Here is a 21,156-nt window from a genome sequence, read left to right as displayed (position 1 = left end):
CAAGACAAGGCAACACCAGTGTTGCACTGTATCAACATGGTTTTTATTTGGCCATTAGTTTTATATCTATATATAATATATACAAAATGAAAACATCAGTCATTGTTTTGTTTTTGCAGTAGAGGTTGGCCTCTATTCAGCAGTGTCCTGGATGGATCCTCTCAATCTCACACAAGGGAGGGGGAGTGTCACTATGGATACAACCCCTCCTGTCTGTCTGTTCATCCATTGTTCAGATGGTCCTTCTCATCTGCGCCAGTACTGGAGGAGAGATGGGAGACACCACTGTTAGATGACCCTCACATCTACAACACACTCAGGCGGCACAATTATTGGCAAAAGACTTTAAAATGCAGCGTTACATAAATAAACACTACTGATTAATTGTAGGTAGCAATCTCAGTTAACCCAGAACTAAAGTCTTGCGTAATTGGTCAGATGCTCGATTAAGAATTGGGTCCAGGCCTCCCGGGTGGCGCAGTGGTTAAGGGCGCTGTACTGCAGCGCCAGCTGTGCCACCAGAGACTCTGGGTTCGAGCCCAGGCTCTGTTGTAACTGGCCGCGACCGGGAGGTCCGTGGAGCGACGCACAATTGGCCTAGTGTCGTCCGGGTTAGGGAGGGTTTGGCCGGTAGGGATGTCCGTGACTCCTGTGGCGGGCCGGGCGCAGTGCACGCTAACCAAGGTTGCCAGGTGCACGGTGTTTCCTCCGACACATTGGTGCGGCTTGGAGAACGCATGACTTTCAACCTTCGTCTCTCCCGTACGGACTCTGTACGGGAGTTGTAGCGATGAGACAAGATAGTAGCTACTAACAATTGGATACCACGAAATTGGGGAGAAAAAGGGGTAAAATTCAAAAAAAAAAAAAATGTCCCCTTGTGAAATTGTGATTTGCCCAAAGCACCAGAACTAACGCTGCTAGTTATCTCACACATCCTGTTGGTACTGTAGATCTTCCATGATACATGTATGTTTAACCTGTAGGGGGCAGCATTTTCACGTTTGGATGAAAAGCGTGCCCAGAGTAAACTGCCTGCTACTCAGTCCCAGTTGCTAATATTGTTGAAAGATTATTATTATTATTAGTAGATTTGGATAGAAAACACTGAAGTTTGATGTCTGAGTACAACAGAACATATGGCAGGTGAAAACCTGAGAAGAATCCAACCAGGAAGTGGGAAATCTGAGGTTTGTAGTTCAACTCTATCGAATACACAGTGTCTATCGGGTCATATTGCACTTCCTAAGGCATTCACTAGATGTCAACAGTCTTTAGAATCTTGTTTGATGCTTCTACTGTGAAGGAGGGGGGAATGAGGGCTCTTTGGGTCAGTGGTTTGGCAGAGTGCCACAAGCTGGTGACGCGCATTCACATTAGAGTCATCTTAAATTTCTGAAGACAAAAGGAATTCTCCGGTTGGAACATTATTGAAGATGTGTTAACATCCTAAAGATTGATTCGATACTTCATTTGACATGTTTCTACGGACTGTAACGGAACTTTTTGACTTTTCGTCTGCCCCTAGTGATCAAGCGTCGTGAGTTTGGATTGTGTACTGAACGCGCGAACAAAAGGGAGGTATTTGGACAAAGATTAACTTTATCAAACAAATCAAACATTTATTGTGGAACTGGGATTCCTGGGAGTGCATTCTGATGAAGATCAAAGGTAAGTGAATATTTATAATGCTATTTCTTACTTCCGTTGACTCCAACATGGCGGATTCCCTGTTTGGCTTGATTTTGTTGTCTGAGCGCTGTACTCAGATTATTGCATGGTTTGCTTTTTCGGTAAAGTTTTTTTTAAATCTGCCACAGCGGTTGCATTAAGAAGTATATCTTTAATTCTGTGAATAACACTTGTATCTTTAATCAATATTTATTAGAAGTATTTCTGTAAATTGATGTGGCTCCTTGCAAAATCACCGGATGTTTTGGAAGCAAAACATTACTGAACGTAACGCGCCAATGTAAACTGAGATTTTTGGATATAGATATGCACTTTATCGAACAAAACATACATGTATTATGTAACATGAAGTCCTATGAGTGTCATCTGATGAAGATCATCAAAGGTTAGTGATTCATTTAATCTTTCTGCTTTTTGTGACTTCTCTTTGGCTGGAAAAATGGTTGTGTTTTTGTGACTAGGCTCTGACCTAACAATCATACGTTGTGCTTTCCCTGTAAAGCCTTTTTGAAATCGGACACAATGGGTAGATTAAGAAGTTTTTCATTTGCTGTATTGCACTTGTTAATGTATGAAAGTTACATATTTCAAAAAAAAATCAATTTTGCGCGCTGCCTTTTAAGCGGAATGTTGTCAGTCACACCCCCCCGTTAAGAGACACACACACAAACCCCTGCTAAGAGAGAAAGGGAGAGACACACACACACACACTAAACCCCTGCTAAAAGAGACACACACACACACACACACACTAAACCTCCGAGAGAGGGAAAGAGACACACACACTAAACCCCTGCTGAGAGAGAGAAAGGGACACACACACACACACACTAAACCTCTGCTGAGAGAGTCACTAAACCCCTGCTGAGAGAGAGACACACACACACACTAAACCCCTGCTGAGAGAGAGAGACACTAAACCCCTGCTGAGAGAGAGAGACACACTAAACCCCTGCTAAAAGCGAAACACACACTAAACCCCTTCTGAGAGAGTGAGAAACTAAACCCCTGCTGAGGGAGACACACACACACTAAACCCCTGCTGAGAGAGAGACACACTAAACCCCTGCTGAGAGAGAGAGACACACTAAACCCCTGCTGAGAGAGAGACACACTAAACCCCTGCTGAGAGAGAGACACACTAAACCCCTGCTGAGAGAGAGACACACTAAACCCCTGCTGAGAGAGAGAGAGAGAGAGAGACACACACACACACACACTAAACCCCTGCTGAGAGAGACACACACACACACTAAACCTCTGCTGAGAGAGACACACACACACACTAAACCTCTGCTGAGAGAGACACACACTAAACCCCTACAGAGAGAGAGAGAGAGAGAGAGACACACACACTAAACCCCTACTGAGAGAGAGAGACACACACTAAACCTCAGAGAGAGAGACACACACACACACTAAACCTCTGCTGAGAGAGAGAGGGAGAGACACACACTAAACCCCTACTGAGAGAGAGAGACACAATAAACCTCTGCTGAGAGAGAAACACACTAAACCCCTGCTGAGAGAGACACACTAAACCCCTGCTGAGAGAGAGACACACACTAAACCCCTACTGAGAGAGAAACACACACACACACACTAAACCCCTGCTGTGAGAGACACACACTAAACCCCTACTGAGAGAGACACACACACACACACACACACTAAACCCCTGCTGAGAGAGAGACACACACACACACACACACTAAACCTCTGCTGAGAGAGACACACACACACACACTAAACCCCTACTGAGAGAGAGACACACTAAACCTCTGCTGAGAGAGACAGAGACACACTAAACCTCTGCTGAGAGAGACAGAGACACACTAAACCTCTGCTGAGAGAGACACACACACACTAAACCTCTGCTGAGAGAGACACACACACACTAAACCCCTACTGAGAGAGAAACACACACACACTAAACCCCTGCTGTGAGAGACACACACTAAACCCCTACTGAGAGACACACACACACACACACACTAAACCCCTGCTGAGAGAGAGACACACACACACACTAAACCTCTGCTGAGAGGGAGAGACACACACTAAACCCCTACTGAGAGAGAGACACACTAAACCTCTGCTGAGAGAGAGACACACACACACTAAACCTCTGCTGAGAGAGACACACAGACACACACTAAACCTCTGCTGAGAGAGACACACACACACACTAAACCTCTGCTGAGAGGGAGAGACACACACTAAACCCCTACTGAGAGAGAGACACACTAAACCTCTGCTGAGAGAGAGACACACACACGCACACTAAACCTCTGCTGAGAGAGAGACACACACACACACTAAACCTCTGCTGAGAGAGAGACACACACACACTAAACCTCTGCTGAGAGAGACACACACACACTAAACCTCTGCTGAGAGAGAGACACACACACACTAAACCTCTGCTGAGAGAGAGACACACACACACACACTAAACCTCTGCTGAGAGAGAGACACACACACACACACTAAACCTCAGAGAGAGAGGGAGAGAGACACACTAAACCTCTGCTGAGAGAGACAGAGACACACTAAACCTCTGCTGAGGCAGAGAGACACACACACACTAAACCTCTGCTGAGAGAGACACACACACTAAACCTCTGCTGAGAGAGAGACACACACTACACCTCTGCTGAGAGAGAGAGACACACAGACACACACTAAACCTCTGCTGAGAGAGAGAGACACACAGACACACACTAAACCTCTGCTGAGAGAGAGACACACACTAAACCTCTGCTGAGAGAGAGACACACACTAAACCTCTGCTGAGAGAGAGACACACACTAAACCTCTGCTGAGAGAGACACACACTAAACCTCTGCTGAGAGAGAGACACACACTAAACCTCTGCTGAGAGAGAGACACACACTAAACCTCTGCTGAGAGAGAGACACACACTAAACCTCTGCTGAGAGAGAGACACACACTAAACCTCTGCTGAGAGAGAGACACACACATACTAAACCCCTGCTGAGACACACACCTGGGCAAACTTGTGTATCTGCTCCACCACAGCAGCAAACAGAGCTCCCACACTCTCGTCAATCAGACTCTGCATGTAATGCACCGCCTCCTCGTCCGACAGGTCCAATCGGAACTTGTCCTGCACCTGGGAGGGGGAGGAGACAGAATATTCAGTGAACGTCCCATTCAAAATGGGACTCTTACAATTCACATAACCATTCGCTAAACAACATAGCGAAATGAAATACACACACCTTCTTAACAGTCTTGTCAGGCTCCAGGGCAATGTCGGGAATGTTGGCATCCACCATGAGAGAGAACAGATTTAGGATGAGGTTAGAGTACCTGAAGAGACAGGGATGAGAAAGAAAGAGAAATTAAAAAAGGTTCATCACAGCTGATATAAATGACCAATTAGTGGCAAAAGATCAGAATTGAGCTGCCTGTGTAAACGCAGCGTGTGTCCGACCTCCTGAGGTGTAGGAAGGCAGTGTAACACTGTTTCCTGAACTCCTGGTACTGTTCACTCTGCATGCCGCCCATCCCCTCCACCATCTCCTTACTCAGCTTCATAGGAGGAGGCAGGGGCTTGGGGTCACGACCCAGGATGTAGCCAAAGTCTATGTGGAACAACTTTCCTGAAAAACGGAAGATGGAAAGGTATTCATTTAAATGTATTCATGAAGCCCTTTTTTACAACAGCAGTTGTCACAAAGTGTCGTCAGTCACACAATAGAGTGGAGCAGCATTTGAAGGAAAGGACTAATGGATCAGACAACGTATGGTAGAAATCCAACCATAGGGTGTTGGAGGTACACAACATAATTCCTATAGACTCACCAGTCTTTGTGAGGAGCAGGTTGTCCAAGTGTCTGTCTCCTACACCCAGGATGTATGTGATGACACAGTAACCAGCTGGAACAAGAAAGAGTAGAGGAAAGACAGACAAAAAAAATGTCATCCCAAAACACACTTTAAAATGAGCCCACACCAAGGCCAGGGATTGGTCGGTGGGAGGGTGTTATTGGTAGTAGACTCACCACAGCTCTTGACGTAGGTGTCCATCACCTCAGGGCTGATGCCATAGGGCCCCTTTTCACTGGGGGCGTGTTTTCTGAAGAAACTCTGGAGAGACACAGGAAGAGAGAGAGGAGTCTTAATCAAATGGCATTTGTAATATGCGCCAAATACAACAGGTTTACCATGAAATGCTTACTTACAAGCCATCAATGCAGTTAAGAAAAATAAGAGTTAAGAAAATATTTACTAAATAAAGTAAAAAATGTAAAAAAGTATAATAATAACACAATCGCTTAAAACAAATTAGGCCAGAGAAGACATCACAAGACGTGTCTGCACAGACATGCACAGAGCAAAGATGCTAGACAAACACCTTACATAGCAAATAATGTTAAGTCTCTTAGCCATGGATACAGTCAATTCTACCTGGATGTTTCCTTCAGTGGCCAGGACCTCAGCCACAGGCACTGACTGAACAAACTGCATGAACCCTGGAGGAAGGACAACACACAGGTCAGAGGTCACTTCACACATGCCCTGACCCAGTATTCTAATCGATAGCTACATCGGTGGTGCTCACCATGCTTGGTGCTTGTAGCCAGCACTTTGTAAGGTGTCAACTTCAGGTCCAGGTTCTCTTTCCTGAGCAACTGAGAGAGAATTTACATAATTCACACTACACCGACTCTTAACCTTCTCTAGAACCTTCTAAGCGAGGCTGAAATATAAACAACAGCCTGTGTCTTTACATTTCAGTAATTTAGCAGATGCTTTTATCCAAAGCGACTTACAGCAAGTTTGTAGTAAGGTAATATGATAATAATATGCTGGTTTCAGACCATGTCCATAATAATAAATACAGTACTTTGTTTCTACGGTAATGACACGGCAATAATGCTAGTTTCTGACCACGTCCATAATAATAAATACAGTACTTTGTTTCTACGGTAATGACACGGCAATAATGCTAGTTTCTGACCACGTCCATAATAATAAATACAGTACTTTGTTTCTACGGTAATGACATGGCAATAATGCTAGTGTCTGACCTTGTCCATGAGAGAGATGATCTGTAGAATGAGCTGGTCTTGTCTCAGGTCGTCTCCGTGTTTAAAGATGACCGGGTACATCGCCCCGTCCTCCGCCTTGAAGATCAGCTTGGCTGGCATCAGGGCGCTCTATAATACACGCGCAGACAAACAGCGGTGAGATAAGGACACGTGGAACAACAAGGCACATTAGCAGGCAAACATAGCAGCACATACAAAAACAACTGCTACATAGCACAACCAAAGAAGAGGGAGCGAAAGGGAGGATGAAGGAGGAGGAAGAAGAAGATGAAAATAAGAAGGGATACGTTCGAGAGGGAGAGGAGAAGGAATGGAAGGAGGAGAGGAAGGATAGCGTTGAGAAGGAAGAATTAGCCAGCGATGGAGAGATGGTGCACCTTGAATAGCGTGGCGGTGTCTGGTACGATGCCTCGGATTCTGACCGAGGGTTCCAGAGGTAGCGGGATGGGGTCAATCTCACACAGGTTCACCTTCTCATTGTCCGCCAGCAGAGCCTGCAGTCGCTCCGTCTGAAACACGGGGGGGGGGGGGCAGTGTCAACCAGCAATCGTAAACACCAGTCGCAGGGAAGACCTGGGTCATGTTCATTGGCAACCACAACGGAAGAAAACGGACTGACAGAGGGAGGAGTGTAAAGTGTGCGTCATTGGTCTCTCGTACCTTCTTCTTGCGGTTGCCGCTCTCTCTCTGCACGGCCTTCATCAGCTGCACCAGTCTGTCCACAAACGTCTGTTGGGATGCCAGGAGAGACCGCATCACCCTCACACTCTTATCACCCTAGAGAGAGAGAGTACAGAGACGAAAGTAAGATCATGAAAGAGGGGGAAATTAGTTATACTCATGGTTACCAAAGCAAAAATACTTGCTTGGCGGTTTTCCGACGTACTGCACCGTATCATTCACTGCACAAGCAAATTCATAGTCCTGAAAATGTCAATTAACGGAAGGATGAAGTAAGATATGAGGCACGTTGAAAGTCTAACCTTGAGCAGCGCTTGGCTAAACCTCCCAATGACGTTGAGGTACATCTTGTGCGTTTTTAGGTCTCTCTGCTGGGTGTCCTGGTCCTCACACTCCACTATTACATACCTGAGGGAGCACACACAGATTTAGTACACACGTGTTTATATATGCGCACACACACACACACACACACACACACACTAATTGATCCTCACCAGTAGAGGTAGTTGGCCAGTGTTGAGTTCTTACAGGCACGGGAAATGAGAAAGGTACACAGGTCCTGCTGTAGAAACACAGAACAAACATTACTACCTCTCTCGTCAGACAAATAAACATCTGTCCTTTCCCCTTCTCCTGTACACTTTTTACCTCGGGATTCTCACTGTCCGCCCCTTCCTTTCCATTCGGGACAGGTGAGGGCACTGCTGGAGCAGTCAAGATCTGGGAACTGGAGACATACAGACAGTTCATGTTGCACTGTTAGAACACAGTTAAATAGCACAGCAGACAACCAACACCAGACATATCTAGGGGCCAGGAGTTTTTTTCCCCTGTCCAACACTGGCTAACTACCTGACCAGAATAAACTCAGGGTCCTAGGCTATGAATTAGGGCCAGAGTTTTCCCTGATTCGGTCACAACTTTCAACCCTCCACCTTGACCCCCCTCTAACCTGTCTAGGTCCCCCAGGGTGGAGCTCTCTGCCAGGCCCTGGCTGTCCCGCTTGCCTCCTGGCTCCAGCCCACACTGGATGTCGTTGAAGTTCTCATATTTCAGAGCCTGGACCAGCTGGAGAAGGTACATCAGCAGGTCCTGGAGCACAGGGAGAGTGATACGTAGGTGTGTGTGTGTGTGTGTGTGTGTGTAGTACATGTACACGCACACAAACGTTCAAAAGTTTGGGGTCACATAGAAATGTCCTTGTTTTTGAAAGAAAAGCACATTTTTATGTCCATTAAAATAACATCAAATTGATCAGACATTGTTAATGTTGTAAATTACTTTTGTAGCTGGAAACAGCTGATTTTCAATGGAATATCTACATAGGCCTGTTATCAGCAACCATCACTCCTGTGTTCCAATGGCACGTTGTGTTAGCTAATCCAAGTTTATCATTTTATGTTAGCACAGCTGAAAACTGTTGCTCTGATTAAAGAAGCAATAAAACTGGCCTTCTTTAGACTAGTTCAGTATCTGGAGCATCAGCATTTGTGGGTTCGATTACAGGCTCAAAATTACCAGAAACAAATAACTTTCTTCTGAAACTTGTCAGTCTATTCTTGTTCTGAAAAATGAAGGCCATTCCATGCGAGAAATTGCCAAAAAACTGAAGATCTTGTACAACGCTATGTACTACTCCCTTCACAGAACAGCGCAAAGTGGCTCTAACCAGAATAGAAAGAGGAGTGGGAGGCCCCGGTGCACAACTGAGCAAGAGGACAAGTACATTAGAGTGTCTAGTTTGAGAAACAGACACCTCACAAGTCCTCAAATGACAGCTTCATTAAATAGTACCCGCAAAACACCAGTCTCAAAGTCAACAGTGAAGAGGTGACTCCGGGATGCTTGCTTTCTAGGCAAAGCCATATCTCAGACTGGCCAATAAAAATAAAAGATTAAGATGGGCAAAAGAACACAGACACTGGACAGAGGAACTCTGCCTTCATTTCTCAGAACAAGAATACCCTGACGAGTTTCAGAAGAAAGTTTGTTTCTGGCCATTTTGAGCCTGTAATTGAACCCACAAATGCTGATGCTCCAGATACTCAACTAGTCTAAAGAAGGCCAGTTTTATTAATTCTTTAATCCGAACAACCGTTTTCAGCTGTGCTAACATAATTGCAAAAGGGTTTTCTAATGATCAATTAGCCTTTTAAAATTATAAACTTGGATTAGCTAACACAATGTGCTATTGGAACACAGGAGTGATGGTTGCTTATAATAGGCCTCTGTACGCCTATGTAGATATTTCATTAAAAAAAAAGAAGCAATTTCCAGCTACGATAGTCATTTACAACATTAACAATGTCTACACTGTTTTTCTGATCAATTTGATGTTATTTTAATGGACAAAAAATGTGCTTTTCTTTAATAATAAGGACATTTCTAAGTGACCCCAAACTTTTGAACGGTAGTGTACATGGCTCTGCTGTGTCACTCCCCCTCCCCCACTCACTCACACAACCCAACACACACTCTCTCTTCACCGCCCCCTGCAACCTACCTCGTCGTCGGCCTGCTGCAGCCTGGTCACAGCGTAGCGTCGTACGGTGGGGTTGGTGAACTGGGAGGAGAGCAGCTCTAGGGAGTCCTCAACATCCATGGGCCTCCACTTCCCCAGCAGCTCCAGGGCCTGCTTAGCCTCCCCGGGCAGCGCCCAGTTCACACACTTTAGGAACTTAGTCAGTGCCTGGAGGGGAGAGGGAAGAGGGGCTCTTAGGTAATTAGCTTAGACAAGTGTGTCAACACTCATGGAGTGTATTTGAGTGTTGTTGTGGTGAACATAGGGCTCTGGGTTTTTCCTGACCCTGTGACTTAACCAAGAATAACTCAGGGCCCCAGTTATACTGGGACAATGCTAATCTAGGATTCTTCCCTGGTCAGGTTACGAGGTCAGGAACTCGATGGGCCCTAGATGCTGTCCAACTTTGTTTCCATTTTGTATGGAAATGTTTTCTGCTATAAACATGCACATACTGTGTTGTGTGTCTACATACTTTAAATCACAAATAAAATGGACTAAAAAGGACAACCAATGAAAGGACTTCAAACTTAGCAGGACACACACCTTCTCCTGAGTGGTGAGGTAGTAACGGAACTTCCACACCAGGTCCTGTTCCTCTGAGCTCAGTTGCTTGGTCGGAGGGTAATTCACTATGACCTGTAGAGAGAGACATACACACGAGATTGAGCCTACTGCTAAAATCACACACAGACACACATACAGTTGTGGTTGACTAATGGTACTAACGTTGAGCTGATCTCGTGTGGCAGCGTTAGGCTTCAGGTCGTGGTCCGACGGGCCACTCCGAAGGCTACGGGCCAATTTATGGTGCTTGCTCTCCACAAGGTTCTCCTATGGCAGGGGCAGAGGGACATTATAAATGATTAATACATTAAACTCAATACATGTATGGCAATATTGATATGTTGAAAATAAAACAAATCTCCATTCTAACCCTGTGTGTGTGTGTGTCTCTTACCATGCACATCTGAGGGTCAGGGACTTTAACGATGTCAGCGCTGGTGAGCACCGGTGAGGCGTCATCTCCATCCTGGAGGGGGAGGAGTTAGTCAGTTAGCCAGCCAATCAGCTACCACATCACCACGACAATCAACCAATCAATCCCTTTCAGAATTATGACAACAGCTCAAATGTCACAACCATGTATGTGTGTGTATGTATATATATACATATATACCTACCTTCTCATAATAGACAATACTGTACTCAGGCTTTTCTCCAGTTTTGACACGAGGAAACTCCACCATAAGATACATGAAGTTGGAGCTACGCTTCTCACTCTGTGGGAACACAAACATAAGAGGCTGACTGACTTTAGATGTTTTTTAAAGAGGTCTCGGCAGAAATGAGCGATGGCCTTTACATATAAAGTACGTCATGTTATGTGTCACACATATAACGCATCTGTGATGAGGCTGTTCAAATCAAACTTTATTTGTCACACGCGCCGAATACAACAAGTGTAGACCTTACCGTGAAATGCTTACTTAAAGCCCTTAACCAACAGCGCAGTTCAAGAAGAGTTAAGAAAATATTTACCAAATGGACTAAAGTTAAAAAATTAAATTAAATTAAGTAACAAGAATAAAGACTATATACAGGTTAGTTGAAGTAATTTGTACATGTAGGTAGGGGTGAAGTGACTATGCATAGATAATAAACAGCGAGTAGCAGCAGTGTACAAAAGGGGGGTTCAATGTAAATAGTCCGGGGGGGGGGGCGATTTTATTAATTGTTCAGCAGTCTTATGGCTTGGGGGTAGAAGCTTTTGAGGAGCCTTTTGGTCTTAGGCTTGGCGCTCTGGTACTGCTTGCCGTGCGGTAGCAGAGAAAACAGTCTATGACTTGGGTGACTGGAGTCTCTGACAATTTTATGGGCTTTCCCTGACACCGCCTATTATATAGGTCCTGGATGGAAGGCAGCTTGGCCCCAGTGATGTACTGGGCCGTATGCACTACCCTCTGTAGCACCTTACGGTCAGATGCCGAGCAGTTGCCATATAAGACGGTGATGCAACCGCTCAGGATGCTCTCGATGGTGCAGCTGTAGAACCTTTTGAGGATCTGGGGACCCATGACAAATCCTTTCAGTCTTCTGAGGGGGAAAAGGTTGTCGTGCCCTCGTCACGACTGTCTTGGTATGTTTGGACTCTGATAGTTCGGGGCTCCACTACAGCCCCGTTGATGTTAAATGGGGGCCTGTTCGGCCCGCCTTTTCCTGTAGTTCACAATCAGATCCTTTATTTTGCTCACATTGCGGGTGAGGTTGTTGACCTTGCACCACACTGCCAGTTCTCTGACCTCCTCCCTATAGGCCGTCTCATCGTTGTCAGTGATCAAGCCTACCACCGTTGTGTCGTCAGCAAACTTAATGATGGTGTTGGAGTCGTATTTGGCACGCAGTCATGGTTGAACAGTGAGTACAGGAGGGGACTATGTACGCACCCCTGAGGGGCCCCAGTGTTAAGGATCAGCGTGGCAGAAATGTTGTTGCCTACTCTTACCACCTGGGGGCGGCCCGTCAGGAATTCCAGGATCCAGTTGCAGAGGGAGGTGTTTAGTCCCAGAGTCCTTAGCTTAGTGATGAGCTTTGTGGGCACCATGGTGTTGAACGCTGAGCTGTAGTCAATGAACAGCATTCTCACATAGGTGCTACGGGGCGGTAATAATTTAGGCAGGTTACCTTCTCTTCTTTGGGCACAGGGACTACAGTGGTCTGCTTGAAACATGTAGGTATTACAGACTCAGTCAGGGAGAGGTTGAAAATGTTAGCAAAGACACTTGACAGTTGGTCCGCGCATGCTTTGAGTACACCTCCTGGTAATCGGTCTGACCCAGCGGCTTTGTGAATGTTGACCTGTTTAAAGTTTTTGTTCACATCGCCTACCGAGAGCGTTATTACAGTCATCCAGAACAACTGGTGCTCTCGTGCATGCTTCAGTGTTGCTTGCCTCAAAGTGAGCATAAAAGGCATTTAGCTTGTCTGGTAGGCTTGCATCACTGGGCAGCTCGTGTCTGGGTTTCCCTTTGTAGTCCGTAATAGTTTTCAAGCCCTGCCACATCCGACGAACATCAGAGCCGGTGTAGTAGGATTTAATCTTAATCCTGTACTGACGCTTTGCTTATTTGATGGTTCGTCTGAGGGCATAGCGGGATTTCTTATAAGCGTCCGGATTTGTCTCCCGCTCCTTGAAAGCGGCAGCTCTAGCCTTTAGCTCGATACAGATGTTGCCTGTAATCCATGGCCTCCGGTTGGGATACGTACGTACGTTCAGGTGATTGTGAGTGTGTATGGTTTACAGTATAAGGCATCAATGATTTTTAAAAACTGAACCTCTATTAACTGACCCTCTACTGATTCTCTACTAACTCACCTCGTTGATCATTTCTATCTCTCTGAAGGTCAGGCGGTCCAACCAGTCTACCTTCACCATGTGACCCTGCCGGTGGGCCTTGGTCAGCTAGAAGGAGAGAAAGAAAGAGGGATGGAGGGAAGGGAGGGAAAGAAAGAGGAGAAGAGATTGAGAGGTTAGCAATAAAGGATGCAATCGAGGTGGAGCAGAGATATGCAGAAAGCTAGCTCGGCCAATCAGAGCGCAGCTTGGTGCCAGTGGCCAATCCAGTGCAACGGAAGCACTGAACACACACTCAGCAGCCAATCCGCTCAGTCAGTGTGGGTGACAGGGGCACACAAGCACAACATTCGCTATAGCTATTAGAGCTCACTCTGAACTTGGTACAGACAGTTTCCAGTATTTACAGCCAGTTGACACACCCATGGGGCACCATTAATCCCTTTTATTTTGACTTCAGCTTGATAAAATGGTCAGTGGGTCTAATTCTTAGTAAATTACTGCAAAATGAAAACCAACACACCAAAGGCTAATGACACATTAGTGCAAGATTTAAATTGGGGTTTCCTAAACTCGGTCCTTCAGGACCCCAAGGGGTGCATGTTTTGGTTTTTGCCCTAGCACTCCACAGCTGATTCAAATAATCCACTAATCAGCAAGCTTTGATAATTTGAACAAGCTGTGTAGTGTTACGGCAAAATCCAAAGCATGCAACTCTTGGGCTCCAGAGCACCGAGTTTAGGAATCCCTGATTTTAATTATATGCATTATACAAAGGTGGTGCTTCTTAGTTGTTTCTCTGGTAAAATGGCAGGGGTGTTTGATGCACCATATTCCTAACAAACATTAACAAGCCACACACACACACACAAATTCAGCAAGATTTAGCTATAGGGCCTAATATGTGCACCAACAAAGAAATAGACACAAACACACACAGGCCTACACACACAGGCCTACATACACATCCAGCATTCCGACACCCTCTCCCCTCCTTCCAACCCCTAGTACTCACATCACTGAGAAACTCCAGGTCAGGGGCCTGGAATAGACAGTGATTTAGACGAGTCCTTTCACAGGAGATCACAACACACTCTCTCCGCCGTCAAACACACAAACCCAAACAAACCCTCCAGGGGGACCCCTGACCCTGTGCTTACCTTGGCCAGTCGCCCCATCTGGTCCTCTGCCAGACTGCTGCTGGTCCTCCCTGGGGTGCTGGTGGGCTCCCCTCCGTCCCCCTCCACCCCCGGCCACACCTTCAGGTCGTGCATGCCCTGCCGGAACATCCTGAGAGAGAAGGGGAGATGGGGAGGGGACGGGAGATGGCATCAGTCAATGTTCTGGTTGGCTTTCGGAGTTGTCCCCCACCCCAATAATAGCCACATACTTCTTCCATATACAGTCAGCTAGGGTTGGGGTCAATTCCAATCAATTCAGAAAGTATACGGAAATTCCAATTCCCTTCCATAGTACAGCAATATACAGTATATGGACATATATTTGCTGAGATGGACTTGGACTCACCCATATTTGCCGAAGAGGGTGACGGTGGTTCCCCCCACAGGGGTGGCTCGGCCCGGTCCGTACACATCCCACACAGTAAGGGCCACCTGGGCACTCTGGGGCAGGTCTGGGTACTTCACTGGCAACTTCAGCCACTCATTCCAGCTGGGGAAGGGGAAAGAGGAAGGGGGAGAGAGAGCAAGAGAGGTGATAGGGAGGAGAGACAGGAAGGGAGAGAGGGAGAAAGAGAGAGAGAGAGGTGATAGGGAGGAGAGACAGGGAGGAGAGAGAGTGAGAAAGTTTACAGAACAGTTCACAAGGATGATTATATTTTGTATATATTATCGTGAAATTAGTCTACAATGTGAGATAAAGACCAACCAGGTCAAAGAGTTGATTACGGTTGCTCTCAAATTGCACCCTATTCCCTATATAGTGCACCAACCTGGTCAAAAGTAGTGCACTATGTAGGGAATCGATTGCCATTTGGGACACAGCCTGGGTGTCACTCACTTCCAGCGTGTACTGAAGGCCTTGTAGGAGGTGCGCACGGGCAGCGCCAGGGGCTTGCCCTCTGCGAACACCTGACAGGTAACATAGAGGTCTGAGCAGTTCTCCTGGTAGAGGCCAGAGAACCGCAACATTGGATCCTGCAGCAGGGCCTTGTAGCTCTTCTGCTCCCGCTTGCCCTCCAAACTGCCTCTGTAGGGGGGGTACAGGGGGGAGATCATGAGAGACAGACAGAGGGAAGTAGTTTGACACTACCACCATCACTTGTCATCCTTCCCTTTCAGAATCAGTATTCTTTGTCACTCTGCTCAGCCAAAGTCCTAAAATCTAGACAAAAGTTGTAGATCAACACTCTAGAGGTCCACAGATCTATGAACACCTGCAAGTGTGTTCACATTTGGCTAAATTAGTTGTATTGCCACTAGGCTAAATGACAGGGCATATCCCGGAACATATCTTTGTGCATTCTGCGGTGTTGAGACAACGTTAACAGTCCCCTGACAAGATGTGACAAAACGCATCACCCTATTATTCCAGTGTGTAACGGCCTAACGGGAAGCACTGCACTGTTTGTTGAGAATTATGAACGTTATTTACGGGCCACCACAGCGGAGCCTAGCTCGTTAAGTGACGTCACGAGAGGTAGATGAGCCGTTGGAATGTGCATGTCAAGAAAATGCGGATTTTTCCGTGTTCCCAAATAAGAGCCCTCACCGGGCACGTTATGGAGCCGTGATTCCGGTTGAGTCATGGTGTTGCCATGCTCGCTAAGGTAAATAGAAGACAAACAACTAACGTCAGCTAGCAATGTAATAAGATACTTTTGGGACAAGTGTTGCAATCATTTTTCATGCATGTAAAGTGGTATTAGACAGAGACTCGAGGTGCATTGTAATTTATGTCAACATGCTATAATTTAACAGTACGCAGTTATGGACATAAGTAGGCTAGCTAGGTCACTGAGGTATAATAAGACCTAGGTAGCCAGCTATAGCTACACTGACTGATATTGTTTATTGTTGACATCAATCAATCACATGTATTTATAAAGCCCTTTTTACAGCAGATGTCAACGTTCTTCTGAGACCCATCCTAAAACCTAGAAGAGCATTTAAGGAGCGAGCGAGATAGTTAACTTGCTACTTGTACAGTATGGCCCATAAGTAGCCCACGGTAACAAAATACTTACATTTTCAGTTGAACATTAATGTCCAAGTCACAACTGTAGACATAGTTAAACTTGTCTGTGTCCATCTTATTTAACACATACAAGTAAAAACCTAGCGAACGTTACTCATAAATTCGCAGAGGCAAATAGGATTGTAGCTAGCAAGCCTTTCCTGGCCGTGGGCTAGCTTGGAAGGCCTGAGTGCAAAAATCCCCTTGGTAGCGCACAAACAATAGTTTTTGCAGTTGTCTTGAAAAAAAACTGAGATACAGTCCGTTTACAGACCATCAGTCCGATCGAAATGTGAACTTTTATCGCCTCGATTCACAATAATGACATTATAGCGACACATTTATTTTCGGACTTGATTATGTTTTTTTGTGATCACAACAGTCTGCTGCTGATATCAGGAAAACTTAATCAATCTCTAAGTCACTGTCAATGAGCGAGTGTGTTCCCCATCGTTGTTTTCAAATGTTGATTTAGCTGGTCTGATAGTGGTCACTTACTTCCTGGATGGGAACATTGGGGGCGGGGTTTACCATGTCATCTTAAAGGGATAGTCAAAATAAGTAAATTTTTATTTTATTTTTTATTTTACCTTCATTTAACTAGGCAAGACAGTTAAGAACAAATTCTTATTTTCAATGGCGGCCTAGGACGTATGGGATTTGAGTTCCATTATAGTTTTGCAACACATTTATGTGCAAATTAAATGTTTTACTTTGAATTGTGTATACGCTAAACCTCTACGTTGGTCTTTGGGTTGGAGCACATGCCATCATAGGCACTACTAGCAGAGTGCTTAAATTGAACTGCATCCCTTGCTCTCTACATCTCCATGGGGCAGTCTTGTGGGGTTATTGTCTTGTATTGTGGTGATGGCAGCAGGTTTAAGAGCGTTGGGCCAGTAACCGAAAGATCTCTGGGTCAAATCCCTGAGCCGACAAGGTGAAAAATCTGTTGAGCAAGGCACCTAACCCTAATTGCTCCTGTAAGTTACTCTGCATAAGAGAGTCTGCTAACCCTGTCAAACCCTAAAAAAGGAGGGTTTGTTTGGGACATGTGATTTGGCTGGTTAGAGTTGTTCTATCCGAGGTAGCAAGTTAACGCTCCCTGAGCCAGAACAAAACATTAGCTCATCTCCTTCCACTTTTGCTGTCAATCTGCAGACAGACAGAGATCATGGGGAAAAACCTGTGATGAGGGAACATGTTTTTCACAATGGACCCCGCGGGCCTCACAATTTGTGTTTTACGCCCGTGTTCCCTCCTACCCCCACAGAAGTCTGGCGGGTGTTGATAGGTCTCCCTCGTCAGCTAGGGGTGATGCTGACAGCAGGGCCCTGATGTGCTCTGGTCCTGTATTGTTGTGACTCAGTGTGTGTGTGTGTGTGTGTGTGTGTGTGTGTGTGTATGGCAAAGTTGCCCATGTCTCTCCAGCTCCACAGCTTGACTTGTCACAGTCTGAGGAGGAACATGTCTCGACTCTGGAACCTTGTCACCTCAGTACCCTGTGCACATTATGTGTGAGTCCCAAATGGCACCCTATTCCCTATACAGTGCACTACTTTTGAACAGGGCCTATATGGCTCTGCCTGGTCAAAAGTACAGCACAAAATATTCTCCCCTCCCAGAACCTAAGGGTCCTATACAATAAGACGATGACGGATGCTGACGGATTCCCACCCTTTGATTGACGCCATTTAAAGAGGTGCTGAGTAGGAAAACCCTCTTAAAACAAAAGCAATTTGTCTCACACCCATTAGTGTCTTCATGGACGAGCAGTTCATTGGTAGCATGAGAGTGAGAGAATCTCCATCCTTTTCCATTTGACATTCCATAGACCAGGATGTCGCCCTAAAATCATGACACATTTCATCCTAAGTTGAAGAGCGGGTGTATAAAAGCATACCTGCCACCTGCCTGCAGCAGCCAGTATAAAAGTAAAAAAGTATTATCCTGTCCTTTATGAGTTTCCTGCTCCCAAACATCCTGCGTCTCTGTCTCTGCTCCTCTGGGGTGGGCGACTGACTAACCGCTGTTGGACAGGGCCCGCATGAGGTCACAGATTGGAGACACGGCTGCATGCCATGACATCATACACATGAGCTCATCCAAATGAGGTAGACTGGGGTCAGTGGAGGCAGTAGGTCGCTGACTTCATTTGCAGTATTATGCATCTGTGTTTGCATGTAAGAGCGTCTTAGTAACCACATAGTAACACATCTGGTAGTGAAAGGTAACGCAGCTAGTCACTCACTGGTACTTTCTTCTTCAGCTGGAATCCTTAGTAAGGTAGTAATGAAGATATTTAACTTCAATCCCAATAGGGAAATCTTATGTGGATAAACACAGATTTGAATCAATGGAGTTAAATCATGTTAGCCATTTATTCCTCTCTCTATTACTGGTTCTCCACAGGCCTCCCCTTCCGCTCTCCTTTCTACCTCTCTCTCACTTCCCTCCTTCCTCTCACCTCTCGCTTAGCCTCCAAGTCTTAGTCATTTTAGGATGTGTCCGTGTTTCTATCATTTTAGAAGTCATGCCCACTGGAGCGAAGAGGTGCTGATCTCCAGATTGCCAAGGCGATGCCAAGACACAGACCCCCCCCCCCAAGCCCAACCCTGTTGCCCCACACCCCTGCCTCGACCCTGGTCGGTCCTCGTGATGGAGCTAACTAACCCCACCTCCACCCTGTACGCTGCGGTCGTAAAGATGTTGGGGTATAAATTGAGGTGGAAGAGGGGAATCGGAAAACTCTGAGAACTAGATCTAGAACTACAAAACGAGAACATGAAGAACATGGTGACGATGGACTCCATTGTTGGGAGAAACTGGCCACTGACCTTCCTGGCTGGGACACTGCTCTGGACCACCTGCTTTGCGGCTCCTATGCAGTGCCACTTCAACTCCAAAGGTAAGCAAAGCCATGCTCTAGGATAGGGTGTTTAGCGTTAATCTGAAGGCATTGGGCCTGTTGAATGGATTTTAAATTCAGAGTAGATTTTTATTCCCCCGTGATTCAGGGTATCATTCAGGTTTGCTCTTCTTAAATGAAAGTCCATCGTCAACACGTCCAAGCCCAGGAAGACTGCTTTTGGTACTAAATTACTTTTGTTTATGTTAAAGTTGTGATTTATAAATTGAAGTTGAAGTTTTGTGGATAAATTAAACTTGGTTTATGTATGATTGGGGTAACACCTTTGGTGTATCTCTCTACCCTAGCGCTGTGTGTGTACGAGGGGAGACACTTCTCTCTGGGGGAGTCCTGGATGGAGGACGGCTGTCTGCAGTGTACCTGTCTGCATCCTGTCGGCGTCGGCTGCTGCGAGACGTGAGTACACTACGCACCTTTGATCAATGTGCCTTTCTGGGTCGTTGTATTTAGATTTGCAGCGGTGGGAATAGGAACCTGATTGCCATGGTTGGGAGAAGCTTGCAATGCAATACAGCCATGGAAATTGGATCCAGGCGCAGAGGTCCTTGAAAGGGAATTTTGAAAGATCTGATAATTATGGTTTTTGATTTGAAAATAAATGCAAGGAATATATTCCACCAGGCTCTGAAATGCTTAGAGTTGTATTACATTATCTATGTGGCGTTGTTACTTCAGGATATTCATATTGTCATCATCATGCTTTCAGAGAAAGCATATATGTAAAGCAAGCCATTGAAAACGTTGAAAACGTACCAGCTCAACAACCCCTCTCTCTCTCTCTCTCTCTGTACAGGGTGCATCACCCGGTGGACTTCCCAGGGTGGTGTGAGGTTCGGGTGGACACTCTGACCTGTAAGATGACCCTCGTTCAGAGCGCTGACCCCCGCCTGCCCTGCAGCCCCGGGTATGGACACAGCCTAGACCCCAGCCACGGCTCACTGGAACACTACTTGAAGCTAACGGAGTAGACAGGGACCGAATCACAGTCGGACAGTGGAGGCTGGTGGAGGGAGAAATCGAAGAACGGGCGCATTTAATTCCAGCCATTACAAGGAGCCTGTTCTCCGATTTAAAGTGGCACCAGCCTCCACTGAAGTCGGACGATCAACCTCCCTCCACCCGTCTGTCTGTGTACTTCAAACGCTCCATTCTCACGTGTTGCAGACCCGTAATTTGTTAACATTTAAACCTCATGAATATTACAATATATTGTACCATAAGCAGAAACGTATACTCAGTTGGAATGCAGAGGTGATCCCACATAATGTAATCCCACATTTATGGCACCCTGTAATGCTCTACTGTAAATATCAACTCTTATAGTAATATATCTAACAATTATTGTCGTATTTGTTCTGTATTGCAGTTATATTCAGTTATCCTCTAAATAAAATTCTCATTCAGTGAAACTTTTGTTGATTTGCGTGTTAAAAGCAGTCTCTTCACGGCAAACACACTTTTTAATTCATGATTCACATCGTTGAACAGTCTTTTGTTCACAAAAAATACATCTGTTGTAGAGCACGAAGCTCTTGAATATGAAATACATAAAAAATGGAGTAACGAATCAATGGACTGTATTTTGGGGGGTTTTGAATGAAGGGATAGTAGCATTTTACATTGGTCGTCATCATCATCTTTAAGCTATATAAAAAGAAAGTTAGGGCAATCCCCAAAACATAGGACATACTGCAAAATA

General features: G+C 45.7%; 2 protein-coding genes across 4 annotated transcripts; one reads left to right on the top strand and one right to left on the bottom strand.

Annotated features, from left to right (window-relative positions):
• Positions 1-21: 21 nt before the first annotated feature.
• On the bottom strand, positions 22-17,003 carry LOC110500468 (phosphatidylinositol 3-kinase catalytic subunit type 3). 3 transcript variants are annotated; one of them, XM_036957872.1, is made up of 26 exons: positions 16,539-17,003; positions 15,353-15,541; positions 14,861-15,004; positions 14,494-14,623; positions 14,349-14,375; positions 13,355-13,441; positions 11,163-11,261; positions 10,940-11,011; positions 10,708-10,812; positions 10,525-10,617; positions 9,961-10,146; positions 8,410-8,549; positions 8,106-8,184; positions 7,952-8,016; positions 7,757-7,862; positions 7,434-7,550; positions 7,151-7,282; positions 6,753-6,881; positions 6,284-6,353; positions 6,130-6,194; positions 5,724-5,808; positions 5,524-5,598; positions 5,153-5,321; positions 4,938-5,028; positions 4,703-4,828; positions 22-261 (listed from the first exon to the last, which is right to left on the bottom strand). In XM_036957872.1, exons 1-26 carry the CDS (start codon positions 16,601-16,603, stop codon positions 247-249), a joined length of 2,661 nt encoding a protein of 886 aa, XP_036813767.1. In that variant the 5' UTR covers positions 16,604-17,003; the 3' UTR covers positions 22-246. The 3 variants fall into 3 exon arrangements, with proteins under 3 accessions (XP_036813767.1, XP_021433526.1, XP_021433527.1); XM_021577851.2 differs by having other exon boundaries at positions 7,952-8,019; positions 16,539-17,002; XM_021577852.2 differs by lacking the exon at positions 14,349-14,375 and having other exon boundaries at positions 7,952-8,019; positions 16,539-17,002.
• msmp (microseminoprotein, prostate associated) lies at positions 15,888-20,861 on the top strand. Its single transcript, XM_021577858.2, has 4 exons — positions 15,888-16,121; positions 19,057-19,436; positions 19,745-19,853; positions 20,251-20,861. Exons 2-4 carry the CDS (start codon positions 19,313-19,315, stop codon positions 20,423-20,425), a joined length of 408 nt encoding a protein of 135 aa, XP_021433533.1. The 5' UTR covers positions 15,888-16,121; positions 19,057-19,312; the 3' UTR covers positions 20,426-20,861.
• The last annotated feature ends 295 nt before the right edge of the window (positions 20,862-21,156 follow it).

The sequence above is a fragment of the Oncorhynchus mykiss genome, chromosome 21 (genome assembly GCF_013265735.2).
Source record: "Oncorhynchus mykiss isolate Arlee chromosome 21, USDA_OmykA_1.1, whole genome shotgun sequence".
NCBI classification, from domain to species: Eukaryota; Metazoa; Chordata; class Actinopteri; order Salmoniformes; family Salmonidae; genus Oncorhynchus; species Oncorhynchus mykiss.
Note: the sequence above shows the minus strand (reverse complement) of the source record. Positions and strands in the feature narration are given on the sequence as shown.

What these genes read in the sequence shown, in the direction of transcription:
- LOC110500468 (XM_021577851.2), bottom strand. Translation starts at nt 16,603, where the DNA reads ATGGACACAGACAAGTTTAACTATGTCTACAGTTGTGACTTGGACATT. An exon ending in CGGACAGTGAGAATCCCGAG is followed by an intron (nt 8,020 to 8,105) that starts GTAAAAAGTGTA and finishes GTGTTTCTACAG; the next exon opens with CAGGACCTGTGTACCTTTCT. An exon ending in ACACCGCCACGCTATTCAAG is followed by an intron (nt 6,882 to 7,150) that starts GTGCACCATCTC and finishes CGTGTATTATAG; the next exon opens with AGCGCCCTGATGCCAGCCAA.
- msmp (XM_021577858.2), top strand. Translation starts at nt 19,313, where the DNA reads ATGAAGAACATGGTGACGATGGACTCCATTGTTGGGAGAAACTGGCCA. An exon ending in GTGCCACTTCAACTCCAAAG is followed by an intron (nt 19,437 to 19,744) that starts GTAAGCAAAGCC and finishes TCTCTACCCTAG; the next exon opens with CGCTGTGTGTGTACGAGGGG. An exon ending in GGCGTCGGCTGCTGCGAGAC is followed by an intron (nt 19,854 to 20,250) that starts GTGAGTACACTA and finishes CTCTCTGTACAG; the next exon opens with GGTGCATCACCCGGTGGACT.